Source organism: Melanerpes formicivorus, unplaced genomic scaffold (genome assembly GCF_026170545.1).
Source record: "Melanerpes formicivorus ecotype bairdi unplaced genomic scaffold, bMelFor1.0.p_v2 SCAF_57, whole genome shotgun sequence".
Classification (NCBI taxonomy): Eukaryota; Metazoa; Chordata; class Aves; order Piciformes; family Picidae; genus Melanerpes; species Melanerpes formicivorus.
Window position 1 is genome coordinate 415,330 of NW_027142409.1, and position 18,796 is coordinate 434,125.

The 18,796-nt window shown below is 45.2% G+C and overlaps 1 protein-coding gene across 1 annotated transcript in view; it reads right to left on the minus strand.

The window, feature by feature from the left end:
* The window catches only part of WDR35 (WD repeat domain 35), a 71,006-nt gene that overhangs the window by 22,271 nt on the left and 29,939 nt on the right, over window positions 1-18,796 (minus strand). Inside the window, 1 exon segment of the mRNA XM_068161297.1 lies at window positions 8,516-8,576. Within this exon segment, the coding sequence (XP_068017398.1) occupies window positions 8,516-8,576 (61 nt within the window).

The following is an 18,796-nucleotide window of genomic DNA, read 5'->3' on the forward strand; positions in this document are numbered from 1 at the left end:
GAGAGAGTGATTGCCCATTGGAATGGGCTGCCCGGGGAGGTGGTGGAGTCTCCATCATTGGAGGTGTTAAGGAGGAGACTTGATAGGGTGCTTGGTTGCATGGTTTAGTTGATTAGGTGGTGTTGGATAATAGGTTGGATGCAATGATCTCGAAGGTCTCTTTCAACCTGGTCTATTCTATTCTATTCTATTCTATTCTATTCTGCATGGAAAATCTGAGACATATTATAGTATATTAAATAGGATACACAAACACAAGAGGAACAAGTAATCTGACCTAAATCTGATGGAAAGGAAGGAAACAATTTGACAGACACAAGGCTAAACTATTGTCTTCATACAAGCCTGCCATAGGCTGCTGTAGTGAAGGATGCTTATGATCAGGATTGTGCCCCAAACATTTGGGTAGGATATATTTCTCTGTGTGTTAACCTTCCTTTGTTCCCCCACCTTTCTGGAGGCAGCAGGGGGGATCCTGGCGCCACTGAGTTCAGGTAAACAGCCTACCTGGGCGTGGTCTCACCCCTGCAGTACTAGAGGCAGGCTATATGTTTGTATCCCCGAGTATAGCATATACTCAGGCCATATTTGGTAGCTGGTAGTTCATTGGTTAATGCTTGCGTTAGCAACAGATGCTTATTGGACTAGTATTCACTGGGGCAAATGGCAAATGACTTGTTAACGTTGCAAATTAAAGAAAGCTACGCTACTATGAAGCTATTAGTGGGATCAGACAGACACTCTGTTTCAAGACTTCCTGGGATCTCCCAACCGCCTAGCCCCGAGCAGCCCCGCGACCACGATGTCGCACCCGGAGCCAGCTCTCCCGTACAGTCCTTTTACGAATTACCCCCACCGCAGTCTCGCGGAAAGGACAGAAAGGTAGCGAATCACACCGTAGCTCAAGACATTAGACCCACGGTCCCCTTGGACCCGCCGAGACTCCGAACACTGCAAACAGCAGTCCCGATTCACTCGCTCAGCCCAGCACATCAGCAACAGCGCGTGAATTAAATTTGCCTAACAATAGTGCTCCGAGAAGCAAAGCCCAGAAAAAATCCCGTAGCTACTGAACGGAGAGAAACCCATCTGACCGGGACGATACGGATTACAGTTCGGAAGATGAACCCATACAGAGAAAAGCCGTGCATTTACGTCCCGTTCTTAAAGAGCAATACACGGACAGCCGCCGTGGCCGAGGGACAACAACTACCTCTGTTCGCCCATACAGTGGAGCAAAGCTTCGGGACCTGCAGGAGACGTTTGCACGAGAACCGGACGAGTCGGTAACAGACTTTTTGTATCGCGTTATGGAATTGGGTGGGGATACAATTATTTTGGACCGTAATGAAGCAAAAGGCTGTTCATGGGGCCATGAAGTATTTTGGGGCATGGGTCCAGAGGGATACCACTCGTTAACTTCCCATATCGCTCACTGGGCTGGAAGTTTAGATCCTATAGATAGAGACGAACCCACAGAACTGAGGGTTACAAGTTCGGCCGAACTCACTGCCACGATTAAAAAATTGGCGTGCGTTCAAGCAATGTATGATCACGGGGCATATTCTTCCCCACTAGATGCCCCAATTAACCCAGTGAGACTCAAAATTCCAATCCGTGGTCTGCCGCCGGGTCTAAAAAATGTATGTGATGCCAAAAAGGAGGAAATTGAACGAGTAGTCGAAAGGAATATGGCCTCTACTAATTCCCAGGAACACCAATTAACTTGGGAAGAGCTTCTGATGGCATTATCCCACAAGGGCCAAGACTTGGGCTACTCTGATCATACGCTCATGGCCAAGACTCCCAGCGACAGATGCCATACTGGTTTCAAAGGCAACCACGCGGCGACACCGCGGGGGAAAAAGCAGGAAGTGCGCCACACTAAGGCATCCCCTACTGCGACTTCTGCGGGTTCAAGCAGCAGCCCAGAGTCAGATCGCCGTCACTCGGGAAGTCCCAGAGGGAGAAATTCCGACAGCTGGAGAGATAAACTGCGTACTTCTAATAGATCATTTTCACCCAGAGAGAAATGGTATCGACTAGCCAAAAAACTAGACACAGTGGTGACTGTTCCAGGCCTCACTCATCGCTTTGTTAATACCTGTCAATGGTCAGAGGATCCAGAGCCTTTCATTTTGATTCCCACTGGACCTACTCGAACTGCTGTAAAATTCCTTATTGACACTGGGGCGCAAATCAGTGTTTTGAATGTGCAACAAGCCAAACGCTTGAAGATCCTGCTATCCCGGAAAAGGATAAAGATACAGGGTGTTACAGGAATGCCTCATACGTGCCATTTAGCCAAAACAAGGTTGTGGCTTCCTGGTGACAAGCGGAGTACCCTGGTAGAAGTTGCCCTGAGTCCGTACCCCGAGAACATCCTTGGATTTGATGTTTTAGCTGGCAAACGGTGGCATCTCCCTAACGGTACCCTGTGGTACTTTGGCTCCTATGGAGTAGGAGCAAAAGGGACTGAAACCGCTCGGGTAGGCACTCTCCAAATTGCTCCACCCTTACCCAAATCGAGTATCACATGTGTTGCACAGTATTCCCTACCAGCAGCAGCCAGACAAGGCATCACTGAGGTGATTGCAGACCTGGAAAAGAGACAAATCATTACCAGGACACACTCACCCTATAACTCACCAGTGTGGCCAGTGCGTAAACCTGATGGACGATGGAGACTCACCATTGACTACAGGAGGCTCAATAGCAACACGCCCCCTCTCACCGCTGCAGTCCTAAGCCTGACATCCATCGTGACAGCAATCCAAGCTGCGTCACATACTTGGATGGCTTCACTGGACATTAAGGGCATGTACTTTATGATCCCTCTACTTGAGGAGGATAAACCACAGTTCGCTTTCACATGGCAAGGTTCCCAATACACCTTCAATCGTCTTCCCCAGTGGTACAAGCACTCAGGAACCATTGCACACAATTCCTTAGCAGCACTGTTAGACACCATTGAAGTCCCAAAAGATGTAAGTGTCTACCAGTACACAGATGACATCTTTGTCGGGGGAAATGACGAAGGTAAGGTGGGTTCAGTAGCTGCAGCGATCTGGGACCTTTTGACCAAAAATGGGTTACAGGTTCCACAAGCCAAATGTCAAGGCTCGAGCCAAGAAATTAAATTTCTTGGATCCTGGTGGGTAGCGGGAGCAATATCAGTGCCAGAGGATGCTCTTGAGGCTATTGAAAAGGGCCAACTTCCCAATAACAAAAGGGAGCTTCAGCGGCTCTTGGGTACCTTGGGTTACTGGAGAAAACATATTCCAGGTTTCTCAGTAATTGCTCGTCCCCTCTATGACCTGCTTAAAAAGAGCAGAGTCTGGGACTGGACCCCAAGGCATACAGAAAGCCTAAAAGTTTTGAAGGACGAATTAAAGGCTTACCAGAAATTGGGCCCTTTGCACCCACATGACCCCTTAAGGGCAGAATGGGGCTTCTCTGAACATGCTTCCTACTGTGGGATTTTTCAAAGGGGACCTAAAGGCCCGAACAGAGCCCTTTTATTCTCTTCAACAGCATTCAAAGATGCTGAAAGGAGATACTCTGAATGGGAGAAGGGACTCCTGTCTCTGACCCGAGCTGTCAAAGAATATTGATACCTGTGAAGGGCAATTGTAAATACCTCATTACAGTGTTTGTACATATATAAATAAACTTATATTTTCATTGATGGATCTGCCGCGCATTTCTGAGGGCATATCCACGACAGCTGCTCCTGAGAAACTGGGATAAACATAGTCTGACCATCAACATCTGTGTAATTGTAGATCTTAATTCAAATGTCTCTAGACATTGTTAGCTCATAAATATAGGGAAATATCAGACAGCAGCAGGACAACTGAACAGCACATAGGACAACTTGGACACACATAGGACATCCACATAGGACCACAGTTTAGAGAACATGAAGGCAAACTATAATTTTTTTTTAGTATATTTTTTAATTATCTGCTGTACCTTGCAGCAATTCAAGAGCTGTTTCACATGTAGTTCAGTCATCCTTGTTAAGGTGTCCAGGAGGGAGGTAAAAGACTGAAACATGACTCCAACACTCTGCTTTTAATACATCCACCTGTATGTTGATCAGGCCATTATATTCATTTCCCTGGGCACTGACACACATGTGGAAGATAACTCAACACTTCACTATATCAGGGCTCTTAAGCACATGTAAGAAGATATAATCCAGCTGGAATGACATTTTCTTAGCAGATACGATCTGTTGTGTTTCCATTAAAAAGATATTATATAACAAGATATTTTAACCTGTAGTTTATTTTTAGTTACTCATGAAAGAACTTTGACAGAAAGCCTGTGAGCCTGTGAAACAAGCACAGAAGAAATTATGTTGGTAAATTTTTGTAGGATGGGACATAATAATGATAAACAATGAAGAAAAGACTAATTTATGAGCTAGCAAACACCGAGGAAGAGCTTTAAGATGTAATTATCATCAGTGTCAAAAGGAAGTTAAGCAATGGCCTGTCACCACAAAAAGACTAACTAATCCTTTTTTGCCACCATTAGTAGAAGAAGCATTAAAAAGCTAATGACATAATTCAAAATTCAATAGAGCAAATATTTATATTTTTCTTTCGCCCTTCTTAAACTGTTGGATTAGAGCCCTAAAGCATAGGATTTGTATCTCCTGCTGGTGAATCAAGCATCGAGCACCATTACAATTACTTTGCCATTAGGAGTTTAATAAAGAGCCCTCTGCCTCCCTGCAAGGTGCTGAGCACATGGTCAGGCCTGCCATGTGGTCCTGGCTTACCTCCACCTGTCAGGCCCTACATCCAAAGAATCCATTGCCATCTGTGATCTGATTCTGTATATGTCTGTATTTATCCCCTTTCCCTATATCTCCATACATCCTTTTTCCCTAAATACCTATTACTATTTTGCAAAAATTACTTTCTTAACTCCTGATTTCTGTTCAAGACTTTTGTTCTCCCCTTTTACTTCCCCTGCCTACCTTTTCCCTGTGGGGGCAGTGGGAAGGGGAAGAAGAGGGTAACCTACATTATGTCTGATGAGTTTTAGCCCTGGAAACCCAAAAAGTGACAATTCTTCATAAGGCTACATCCCTCCAACTATGTTGAGTAGGAGATGCATTAATTTTGGTTTTGTACTGCTTATATCTTAAACTACAATTACTCACCCCTCGTAACTGATTTAAAGTTGTCTTTTTTCATTCATAACAGGACAAAGGGATCTTGAATTTGTTACAAATGATGCCACAAATGGAATCTTACAAGAATTTGCAGAAAGATCTTCTGTCTTCACAGTATCACAGTATAACTAAGGTTGGAAGAGACCTTGAGGATCATCGAGTCACCAGTGGCGTCCCCCAGGGATCAGTGCTGGGCCCCGTCCTCTTTAACATCTTCATTGATGATCTGGATGAGGGGGTCAAGTCAGTCATCAGCAAGTTTGCAGATGACACAAAGTTAGGAGCAGATGTTAGTCAGTTAGAGGGTAGAAAGGCTCTGCAGAGGGACCTCGACAGACTGGACAGATGGGCAGAGTCCAATGGGATGGCATTCAACAAGTCCAAGTGCCAGGTGCTGCACTTTGGCTATGGCAATCCCATGCAGAGCTACAGGCTGGGGTCGGAGTGGCTGGAGAGATGCCAAACAGAGAGGGACCTGGGAGTGCTGATTGACAGCCACCTGAATATGAGCCAGCAGTGTGCCCAGGTGGCCAAGAAGGCCAATGGCATCCTGGACTGTATTAGGAATAGGGTGGCCAGCAGGAGCAAGGAGGTCATTGTGCCCCTGTACTCTGCTTTGGTTAGGCCGCACCTTGAGTACTGTGTCCAGTTCTGGGCCCCTCAGTTTAAGAAGGACATCGAAACACTTGAACGTGTCCAGAGAAGGGCAACAAGGCTGGTGAGAGGCCTTGAACACAAGCCCTATGAGGAGAGGCTGAGGGAGCTGGGATTGTTTAGCCTGGAGAAGAGGAGGCTCAGGGGTGACCTCATTGCCCTCTACAACTACCTGAAAGGTGGTTGTGGTCAGGAAGGGGTTGGTCTCTTCTCCCAGGCAACCAGTACCAGAACAAGGGGACACAGTCTCAAGCTGCGCCAGGGGAGGTTTAGACTTGAGGTGAGGAGGAAGTTCTTCACCGAGCGAGTCGTTCATCATTGGAATTGGCTGCCCAGGGAGGTGATTGAGTCACCATCCCTGGAGGCGTTCAAGAGGAGATTGGACGTGGCACTTGGTGCCATGCTCTAGTTATGGGGTCTGTGTTGATAGGTTGGACTCGATGATCCTTGAGGTCCTTTCCAACCTAAGTTATACTGTGATACTGTGATACTGTGAGTGCTGTGATACTGTGACAGCTGCAGAAAATTAATTTTAATGGGAGAATCACAAAGAAATCACAGAACGTTAGGGGTTAGAAGGGACCTTGAAAGATCATTTAGTTCAACCCCCTGCCAGAGCAGGGTCACCTATGCCAGATCACACAGGAGCACGTCCAGGCAGGTTTTTAGTATCTCCAGAGAAGGAGACTCCACAACCCCCCTGGGCAGCCTGTTCCAGTGTTCTGTTACTCTCACAATGAAAAAAATTCTTCCTCACATTTATGTTGAACTTCCTATACCTTGACTTCCACCTATTGCCCCTTGTCCTGTTACTGGGCATTACCAAGAGGAGCTTGACTTCATGCTCTTGGCACTCATCCTTTACATATTTATAACATTAATGAGGTCACCCCTTACTCTCCTCTTGTCCAAGCTAAAGAGACACAGCTACCTCAGTCTCTCCTCATAAGGAAATTGATACCTTTGTTTATAATGTAAATAAATAAAACCAATACAGATAGATTTAGAAAGTTCACATAAACAGAACACTAGAAAAATACAAAGAAAAGAGTTTAAATGTAGAGTTAGAGGTATACATGCAAAGCTAATTTTGACCATTTGAGTGGGATTCATCTCACAGAATTTTAGACATTTAGAATAGAATAGAATAGAATAGAATAGAATAGAATAGAATAGAATAGAATAGAATAGAATAGACCAGGTTGGAAGAGACCTTCAAGATCATCACGTCCAACCTATCACCCAACACCACCTAATCAACTAACCCATGTAACCAAGCACCCTGTCAAGTCTCCTCCTGAACACCTCCAGTGACGGCGACTCCACCACCTCCCCGGGCAGTCCATTCCAATGGGCAATCACTCTCTCTGTGTAAAACTTCCTCCTGACCTCCAGCCTGAACTTCCCCTGGTGCAGCCTCAGACTGTGTCCTCTTGTTCTGGTGCTGGCTGCCTGGGAGAAGAGACCAACCTCTGCCTGTTTACAACCCCCCTTCAGGTAGTTGTAGAGAGCAATAAGGTCACCCCTGAGTCTCCTCCTCTCCAGGCTAAGCAACCCCAGCTCCCTCAGTCTCTCCTCATAGGGCTTGTGTTCCAAGCCCCTCACTAACTTCGTTGCCCTTTTCTGGACTCGTTCCAGCAAGTCAACATCCTTCCTAAACTGAGGGGCCCAGAACTGGACACAGTACTCGAGGTGTGGCCTAACCAGTGCAGTGTACAGTGGCAGAATGACCTCCCTGCTCCTGCTGGCCACACTGACAGAGATGAGCTGATTGCACTGGGCTTCTGTGTACCCAACAGAGAACAAAAAGACCCCTTTCAGGAATGATTCACTGAGCTTATTTTAGATGTCAGCTGCAGAAATAAGATTAACTATTCCCTGTAACTCCCTGAATCCTCCTCTCACCACCCCAATCCCACCTGTCCAGGAGACTAGTAGGCGCATACAGTGTAGATGTCTGATCTGGAGTGAAAACAGGAGAGGGGGAACACAAGAGGCACCCCACCCACCCATCGCATCATCTTACTTCAGTGCTTAGTTTGAGCTTGTTGGTTTTGCCTCCATTAGTATTGCATTTCCAGGGAACTTAAGATTCTGATGTACCACACCTATTGTAAAAGGTAGCAAGAGGGCATCAAATTGACATAAACAGAAATCACAAGATTAAAAAGTAGCACAATATTTCATGTATGTTCTGTAAGAAAAGAACTCAAACTCAACCAACTCCATTTTAATTATGATCTACAATGTAAGGCATTTGTCACATGCATCAATTTCACAATCTGCGATTTCCTCCTGTTTGTAAATAGTTGGTATCAACTGGAACAATCCATTTATGTTTCGCCAATTTTTACAAGACTGGGACTGATTTTATAAGCCACTGTTTTTAGTAACAAAGCATTTAATAGGTCATTTCCAACACAAATTACAGTTCATTACATGAGAACCTCTGATTATATGCTCATTACATTCGGGGAGAGTCCAAGTAGAAGTGAAAAGCCAATATAAAAATCATAGTTAAAACCATGCAAAGAATGGAAGGTGACAACATCTGGATGCATATGGTACTACCACACAGTGATTGCTTCACTGAACGACAGGCTTGCATAAGAAATTAATTATAAAGACTACAGAAAACCCAACAGAATGAGACCATTTCGAGTTTCTTACCAATATCAATGCATTTTGGGTCCAAGGGAGTGCCAATAGAGTTGCAGAGAACCAGCACATACTGTAAAGAAATGAAAGCAAGTGTCATTACTACCAATTTTCTGTAAATTTGTAACCTGTACAAGATTCTCCGTGAGGGTGTATCTCATAACTCACATTTTATACAACCTAATGCTGCTCAGCAACAGAAAACAGAGAGACCATGACTTCAGTAAATATAAAGCAGCATAAGCATGAGAATAATGAGGTATTTGCCAATTAGCACTATGAATGAAGACCAGTACAAAACAGGAAAATGACCAGCTGTTTTAGGCAAAGAAGCAAATCCACCACACAAAATACAATACATAGCTCCCCCCGGATGTTGGGACTGTTGTTCTATGCCTTGCAGACTTTGATCTTGAGCATCCAAGAGAGCTACAGTGTGGGGAGAAATATGAACAAGGCTGTCACTCCAGCCAGTGGAACTGCAGATGCTACAAAACTGGTGATTTTGTTAGTTCTGGCCTTCTTACTATTCTGCTTGGGAAGGCTTTGGTAGAACATCATTTTCCTCCAGTCCTGTCTCACTGGAGAGGTCCCAGGTGACTGGAAACTGGCCAGTGTGGTCCCCATCCACAAGAAGGGCCGGATGGAGGAACCTGGAAACTACAGGCCAGTCAGCCTGACCTCAGTGCCAGGGAAAGTGATGGAGCAGATTATCCTGGAGGTAATTACTGTGCACCTGAAGGACAGCCAAGGGCTCACGTCCAGCCAACATGGATTTAGGAAGGGCAGGTCCTGCCTCTCCAACCTGATCTCCTTCTATGATCAGGTGACCCATCTAGTAGACGTGGGGAGGCCTGTGGATGTGGTCTACCTGGACTTCAGCAAGGCCTTTGACACCATCCCCCACAGTAAACTGCTGGCTAAGCTGTCAGCTCATGGCTTGGACAGCAACACTCTGTGCTGCGTTAGGAACTGGCTGGAGGGCCGAGCCCAGAGAGTGGTGGTGAATGGTGTGGCAATGCCAGCGACGAGCAGTGTGAGCAATCTGGCAGTGTAGGCCTAGAGCCTGACATGGTGGTAGGCCATGCTCAGCATAAATGCAGAGCCAGCTAGCAGTGTAGCAAAACAGTGCTGTGCCTGCAGCATGTAACTAAAACAAGACACTGGTAGCTATAAACATGGAAAGTTATCTTGGGACAACAGGACATGCACCTGCATCAACAAAACTTGCGTGTCGTTAGTAGTTGGACCAATAATCGATAATAGTGCAATGTGTGGTCACTCATAGGGAACCAATGAAGCCATGCCAACAAGGCACTCCGAGTTTATATAAGTTGTAGAAGTCCCCTTGCTATGCACTTCTGCCTTTCCTGTCTCTTCTTCTTCTACACTTTACTGTGCTATACTCGCACTACAGGCCTGCACCGTAGGCCTGCAACACTGGAACAATAAAGGAACAATACTCGATCATATTGGTCAGCCATATTGATTCCAATCTCTGTCGCCCATATCTGGCGCCCGAACATACATGGATTCTCGGGATCCTCATAGTACGATACTGATCAACTCAGCATAAAGAGGTACGTCTGAGCGATACGGAAAGCCGGTTGACATAGCACTGCCCTGGTGCTGGAAAAATTAGCAGCGCGCACTCAAAAAGGAAGTGAATCTCACCCTGGCCCGGTGAGCATCCGGGGAGGGGCAGCACGCCATGAAACAGGAGAGGCTGTGCTAAACGCCCTCCACCTATCCTCTCCATGAGAGGTATTACTGGCGATTCTGAGATCTTAAAAGGGCTATTAGACTGGGCCCAGAATCATCCCCACGGCAAATAAGCTTTTACTTCCGATGCAAGGGACGAAATTGCAGCCCAGCTGTGGGATGAGGTGCTATATACTTAAAAAAGAAGCTTTTCGCTATAGCACCATGTTACGGATTGTCATGTACATTGCAATCGAAAAAAGCAGAGCAGTGTACTCCCGATTCAGCTGCTGCGGCATTTGGTTCTAACCGAGACAAAAAAGGGAGACTCGGAAGGCACCCCCCACCCTCCACTCCCCTCCTCTCTCCCTGCACATTGTCTGCCGCTCCGTCAGCATCCTCCTCACAATTTCAATTGCCCGCTACTCCTTCTACATGAATTGCAGCTCTCTTATTACCGTCCTTTTGTGCGGAAAAATCTGCTCCTGCACGTCAGTAGTGGCAGAAGCGAATCCTGATCGAACTGATAAGGCGCGCAAAATCAAAATAGAGGTCACTACGTATGAAGAATTAGAGAGAGGAGGCGCCAACTCTGCCATCTTGGTCAGCACACCCTGTTTATTAGACACCACCACAGCTATCTGCACCCAGCAGAGAAACCCATAAAAAAGCGGCGAAACCTGTGGCTCGGCGTTTTCGATCCCCTTCATCAACATCTTCCTCTGATACCGCCAGCGACGGCTTGGACTTGGAAGCCGAGAGGACCGATGCTGGGAGGCCGGACAGTGGTGACTCTGCCCTACAACTCGTCTTAGGAAAAAAAAAAAATGGAGCGCTTGGAGGCTCGCGAGTGCGGCATTCTTGCGGCCGCACCCCCCCCGCGGTTCCCACCCCAGCAGCGCTCATCCTGGCAGCTCTCAGCCCGGTGGCGCCCACCCCAGTGGTGCCCCACACCCCGGCAGTTCTCCTGGCGATGCCTCCCACGACCCCCCATGGCCCCCACGAGTACCGGCAGCTCCAATCAAGGTGGCATTGACCAACACACCGCTGATACCAGCAATGACACCAGCAGCGGCCGCCCCCATGGCGGCGGCAGAAACGGCCCCTTCCCCCCGGCAGTTTCAGCTGCGCTACAGCCCCCCCACCTCCTACATTCCAGACATTATCAGCAGAGTATAGCACTCCGACAGAGGTTCCAATTGAGTCCCGATAGGGCAATCGGGAGGTGGGAGGGACAGGGAACTGTCCCGCTGCGCTGGTGGAAAGGTACTGTGGGAAATGTAGTCACAGATGGAGAATCTGTAGAAGGTTAACAATGACTATGGTAATCTCTGGACTGACAATGTTAAAGGAAGCTAGACAAGCTATAGCTACCTATGGGCTACAGTCAGGATACACAACTGCTGTAATCAATCAGTTGTTTTCAACACATTTGTTAATCCCTTTTGACACACGTATGTCAGCAAATGGTGTTTATTACGAGGTCTGAGAGCGATCATGGAGGAGATAGGTGCCTTACAACCTGGCCTCCCAACTCCCAGTCCCCACAAATTGGGACCTGATTATTATTCATTTGAAGGATTGTTTTCTTTACAATTTGCTTACACCCGGAGGATTTAACAAAGTCTGCATCTACTGAGTCATCGATTAAGGCAGACTCCACCCACCGATATCAATGGGTAGCCTCAAGGCATGCCAGAATTCTCTGGCACTCTCTTCCCACTTAGATAGACCCATTGTGACTTTCTCATCTATAAGTCTATGGATGATATTCTGATTGCAAGAAAAAAGTTACATCCTAAGACAGTGCTCTCTGAGTTTCAGCCCCTGTCAGGAAACAGCAAGCAGACTTTGAAAGTCACACCACCTCAGGCCTTGCAACTTCTCAATTAAGTGGCAATTCACTTGCAAATGCCTCGGAAGCCACGCCCCGGCAGCCAGCAGACTCTTTATAAGGTGTCACCACTAACCATCTCGTTGGGGTGAGACCTTTTCCAGATCATATCAGCAATTGCAACTTCCTGATAAGGCTTTGCAATTAAGTCAGGATTTAGTGATCAAAGAGTGGTCCAGAATCCAGGACAATAACTCTGATCTTGTACTTTTCACTACTCAGCAGAGTCTAACATGGCCACTTGGTTCCTTTGTCGATACCTTACATACGGCATTCAATATTAATTCAGACCTGACTCACGATATGAAGGTAAAAATGCTGGATATTTTGGCATTTGACAATGCTAATGAAGAAACCAAACAGGTTCTCAGCATTTTATCAACAGGTGCCACTGTCTCATGACTGCTGGACGCAACAACGAATGAAGCATCGACAAACAGCAACGTATCTAGCCACGGCCATAGAAGCAGACCTGAAACCACCAGTACGACCACCGCACAAAGGAAACAACCTGGGTGGAAATCATCGTGCTTTTGTGCAACCAAGGTACCTTAAATCAAAGTGCCTGACTGCTGGACAGACTTGAAAGTGTCACAGACCTAATCATTTGACTCCAGACTGTGGCAGGCAGGGAAGCTGCTCCCGCAGCACGAATATACCCCACGCGACGACACCAAACCAGGATGCTTGGACCGCGCCCCCGCCCCCCCCCCCGCAGCCCCCTCTGGCAGCGCATAGTGGACCTGACAACAGCCGCATATCACTCTTGAATCCACAAAGCGTTGTCGAGTTCAATTGGCATGGTCCTTTGGGTCACAGACCCTGTGCTCTGTTAATTGGCAGATTGTCTACCTCTAGACAGGGCATCCTTATAATTCCTGGTTCAATACATTCTGATTATGACTGGGCTATGAAAATTATGCTCGATACCATTGCCTCTCCTGTTAGCACTCCTGTTGGGACAGAAATTGCTCACCTAATACCATCTGAGTCCCGATTGCCTAAAACTTCTAACAGGATCCAAGGGCAAGAAGGCTCAGGTTCCACCGATATGCCTAATACCTTATTAGCCCTAGAAATCCAAAAGGGAAAACTGGAACAGATTGTAACTGCCAGACACCCTTCTGGACAAATTATGCAATCTTCAATGATTGTGGATACTGGAGACGATGTCATCATTATACCTAGTCATAAATGGAATGGTCACTAGCCATTGCTCATGGCAAATGCTGAAGTCATATGTTTAAAAGGTATCCAAACAACCTGGGTTAGCAAAGAGCCAGTGCAATTAGCTTTTAACTACAGCAAATCAATCACTGTAAGACCATATGTGTTAACCCTTCCAGTTGTTCTATAGGGCTGAGATGCCTTATCACAGTATCACAGTATCACAGTATCACTTAGGTTGGAAAGGACCTCGAGGATCATCGAGTCCAACCTGACACCGCAGACCCCATGACTAGACCATGGCACCAAGTGCCACGTCCAATCTCCCCTTGAACGCCTCCAGGGTCGATGACTCAACCACCTCCCTGGGCAACCCATTCCAATGCCGAATGACTCGCTCGGTGAAGAACTTCCTCCTCACCTCGAGTCTGAACCTCCCCTGGCGCAGCTTGAGACTGTGTCCCCTTGTTCTGGTGCTGGTTGCCTGGGAGAAGAGGCCAACTCCCTCCTGGCTACAACCACCTTTCAGGTAGTTGTAGAGGGCAATAAGGTCACCCCTGAGCCTCCTCTTCTCCAGGCTAAACAATCCCAGCTCCCTCAGCCTCTCCTCATAGGGCTTGTGTTCAAGGCCTCTCACCAGCCTTGTTGCCCTTCTCTGGACACGCTCAAGTGTCTCAATGTCCTTCTTAAACTGAGGAGCCCAGAACTGGACACAGTACTCAAGGTGCGGCCTAACCAGAGCAGAGTACAGGGGCACTATGACCTCCCTGCTCCTGCTGGCCACACTATTCCTAATGCAGGCCAGAATGCTATTGGCCCTCCTGGCCACCTGAGCACACTGCTGGCTCATATTCAGGTGGCTGTCGATCAGCACACCCAGGTCCCTCTCTGTCTGGGAGCTCTCCAGCCACTCCGACCCCAGCCTATAGCTCTGCATGGGATTGCCATAGCCAAAGTGCAGCACTCGTCACTTGGACTTGTTGAAAGCCATCCCATTGGACTCTGCCCATCTTTCCAGTCGGTCGAGGTCCCTCTGCAGAGCCTTTCTACCCTCTAATTGACTAACATCTGCTCCTAACTTTGTGTCATCTGCAAACTTGCTGATGACTGACTCTACCCCTTCATCCAGATCATCAACGAATATGTTGAAGAGGACAGGGCCCAGCACTGATCCCTGGGGGACACCACTGGTGACTGGCCTCCAGCTGGATGCGGCACCGTTCACGACCACTCTCTGGGCCCGGCCCTCCAGCCAGTTCCTAACCCAGCACAGAGTGTAGTGGTCCAATCCACAGGCTGACAGCTTAGTCAGCAGTTTGCTGTGGGGGACGGTGTCAAAGGCCTTGCTGAAGTCTAGGTAGACCACATCCACAGGCCTCCCCACATCCACCAGGCGGGTCACCTGATCATAGAAAGAGATCAGGTTGGAGAGGCAGGATCTGCCCTTCCTGAATCCATGTTGGCTGGACCTGAGCCCTTGGCCATCCTTCAGGTGCGCAGTTATTGCTGCCAGGATAATCTGCTCCATCACTTTCCCTGGCACTGAGGTCAGGCTGACTGGCCTGTAGTTTCCAGGTTCCTCCATCCGACCCTTCTTGTGGATGGGGACCACGTTGGCCAGTTTCCAGTCATCTGGGACCTCACCAGTGAGCCAGGACTGGAGGAAAATGATGGAGAGTGGCCTAGCTAGCACATCCGCCAGCTCTCTCAGCACCCTAGGATGGATCCCATCTGGTCCCATGGACTTGTGGATATCCAAGTGGCTCAGCAGGTCCCGAACTAACTCCTCATGGATTTCCAGGGTATTACTCTGCTCCCCGACCCCAACGCCCAGCTCCGGAGACCACTCGTCCTGAACTCCTGCCTTGCTGTTAAACATTGAGGCAAAGAAGGTGTTCAGGACCTCAGCTTTATCCTCATCCTCAGTAACTGTGTTCCCCTCCAGGTCCACTAGGGAGTTCAGGTTCTTCCTGCCCTTCTTCTTATTGTTAATATATTTATAAAAATGCTTTTTATTATCTTTGACTGAGGTGGCCAGCTTCAGTTCCAGCTGGGCCTTAGCCTCCCTAATTTTATTCCTACATAATCTAACAGCTTCCTTGAACATACCTCGAGAAGCCTTCCCCTCCTTCCAAAGGTGATACAGCCTCCTCTTCCCCCTTAAATCCTCCAGGAGCTGCTTGCTCATCCAGGCTGGTCGCCTTCCCCGCCGGCTTGCCTTCCGGCACATGGGAACCGCCAATTCCTGTGCCTTCAAGAGCTCCTGTTTGAAGTAGGTCCAACCCTCCTGAACCCCTTGGTTCATGAGGGCTGGTACCCAGGGGACTTTGCAGACAAGTTTTTTAAATAGGCTGAAGTTCGCCCTTCGGAAGTCCAAGGTGGAGGTTCTTAATTCAGCTAGGCGCAAAATTCATTACTGCTCCTTCTCTGTAGTGGCTACTAGTCAGCAACCAACCCTCAAATTAAAATGGAAAACACATAATCCAGTATGGGTGGAACAATGGTCGTTCAGACACGATAGGCAGCAAGTCGTTAAGACCCTAATAAAGAAACAATAGCAACTAGAGCACACCTTGCTAGCCACCCTCAACCCACCCCTACCCCCACCCCCAGAAAAGGCAGGATTTTCTGGTACAACTCTTGCCGACCAAAGCTCTGCTCTGATTTAAAGCTACAGTGCTAATTTCTTCATTTCTGATTGCAATGTCCTTAAGAGATTTGTTATTTAGAGTTTTGCTAAGTTTTCCTGGTAAGCATAATGAATCGTAAGCATAATGAATGGTAAGCATTTGGTGTTTACAGATACCTAGTACATAGCAATTGTAGTAAGGTGTAAGTACTTAGTAATCAGTTCACATTGTAAGATTTTCCTTTGGTTCGAACCTTCTTAGTTGTGTGCCTAGGCATTTCAAAGGAGCTCCATGTAATATAGTTAAGATTTATAGTAAATAGGTATTAATTTTTAAAAGTATTCCTTAGCTAAGGTAATGTCTCTATATTTCCTTCTTAGACATAGACTAGAAAAAATACAAAAAAATGCCAAAAAAAAGGTAAACAAAAAGGTAACAAGTGCAAAGAAAAAATGTAAGCATAGAAATATATAACAAAAGCACAAAAACTCTGGATACAAAACATAGAGTACTAAATAACAGAATAATAATAAAAAAGAAGAGCAACAATAAAAACAAAATATTAAAAACAAATATGACACACTGAAAAATCATAAAGATTACTAACAAAAAATAGCTAATAACAAAAAAACATAAGAATTGTTAGCAAAAAATAAAAATGAGGCTTATCAAGACTACTAGATTAAAACAAACAAAAAACTCTATAAAATGAAAAAATCAAGAAAATTAGAATGAAAAATGATAATAAAAAAGAATTAATAGAAAAGAAGGTTAAAAAATATAATAAAAAAGCAAAAAAATAAAAATTAAAATAGAAAATAGATTAAATAAAACAAACATGCAAAATAAAAAATAATTACAATAAAGAATATAAGATCAAAAAATCAAATATTAAACACTAGATAAAAGAAAAAATAGAAATAAAAAAAATAAAACAAATTGAAAATAAAAAATTGATTAGAATAACAAATTTAAATACAGATTTAAAAATTGCAATAACAATAAAAATTATAATAAAGAGGGCAAAAAAGGAATAAATTTTAAAATTACAAAAAGTTAAAAATAATAATAATAAAAATTTAAAGAATAAAGAAAAATTAAAATACAAAATAACAAAAATGAATTAGAAAAAAAATATCAAAATTAGATTAAAATTAACACAACAAAGAAGTTAACAGAAAATAATTTAAAAGTGCAGATAAAAATAAATAATAAAATGCAATGAAGGGAAAAAAAAACACATTAAAACAGTATAAAAATTATTGGGCGACGGAGATTGGAATCAATACGGCTGACCAATATGATCGAGTATTGTTCCTTTATTGTTCCAGTGTTGCAGGCCTATGGTGCAGGCCTGAGGTGCAGGCCTATGGAGTAGGCCTGTAGTGCGAGTATAGCACAGTAAAGTGTAGAAGAAGAAGAGACAGGAAAGGCAGAAGTGCGTAGCAAGGGAACTTCTACAACTTATATAAACTCGGAGTGCCTTGTTGGCATGGCTTCATTGGTTCCCATCGCACTATTACAGATTATTGGTCCAACTACTAACGACACGCAAGTTTTGTTGATGCAGGTGCATGTCCTGTTGTCCCAAGATAACTTTCCATGTTTATAGCTACCAGTGCCTTGTTTTAGTTACATACTGCAGGCACAGCACTGTTTTGCTCCACTGCTAGCTGGCTCTGCATTTATGCTGAGCATGGCCTACCACCATGTCAGGCTCTAGGCCTGCACTGCCAGATTGCACACACTGCTCGTCGCTGGCATTGACACAAAAAATAATTTAAAAACAAAAATTAAAATGAATTAAAGATTAAACAAAATAACTAGATTAAAAGTAAAAATATTAAACATATAAAAATAATAAATTCAGAACAGAAAATAATAACTAAAAATGAAATAAAATCACAAAAAGATACAAAAAAAAAATAATAAAAGAAATACATTCAAAATAAAATATGAAATTTCTCAAATTGGAATTAAAAATAAAATTAAATTATTTTTTTTTTAAATGAAATTAAAAGAAATTACAGAATTAAACAAAAACAATTGCAAACGTAAAAATAATGAAAAAAAAAACTTAGAAAAAATATATATGATGAAATCAAACAAAAATGAAATAGATTTATTGAAAGTAGATTTCAAAATATTAAAGAAATGAAGCTGCACCAATGACAGGTTGCCTCAGGCCAGCCATCAAAACTTACCCAGAAAAGAAACCTCGCAGGATCATCGTCATAGGAGACTCCCTACTGAGGGGAACAGAGGGCCCAATATGCAGACCAGACCCATTTCATAGAGTGGTCAGCTGCCTCCCTGGTGCCCAAGTAAAAGATGTTGTAGATAGAATTCCCAACCTCGTGAGTCCTTCAGACTACTACCCACTGCTGGTCTTTCAGGTGGGCAGTGACGATGTGTGGCCGGTTGACGTTGCCCCCTTAAGAAAGGGAATATGGTGGACGGAAGTTGGTAAACGGAAGGAATAGTCTAAACTAATTTCATTGGACGAGTGGGAGGAAGCACTTTGTGAGCTGGGACTATACTGAGTTTCTCCAGCACCTTATCTTCAGTCTTGCTTCCGCCTCTTCTTCAGGCAACAGCTTTCTGTCCTGGGCTTTCTGCCAAGGCTTCGGCCTTGAGGCCGATAAGATACCAGGCCTGTATATTAACTCCTTTCCAATTAACACGAACTGCTTCTAACTTTTTTTCCTCTCTTTCCTTTCTCTTTCTATCCCATTCTGGGGAAAGGGGGGGAGAGAGGGGAGAGTGGAGTTGGGGGACCCCTCTCTGCCGAGAGGGATTACTCTCATTTCTGTGTTACTCTGTTGTATATCTTTGTATATATTGTAGATATTGTAAATTTGTAAATAATCCCCTGCAAACCCTACATCGCTTTGTAAATAT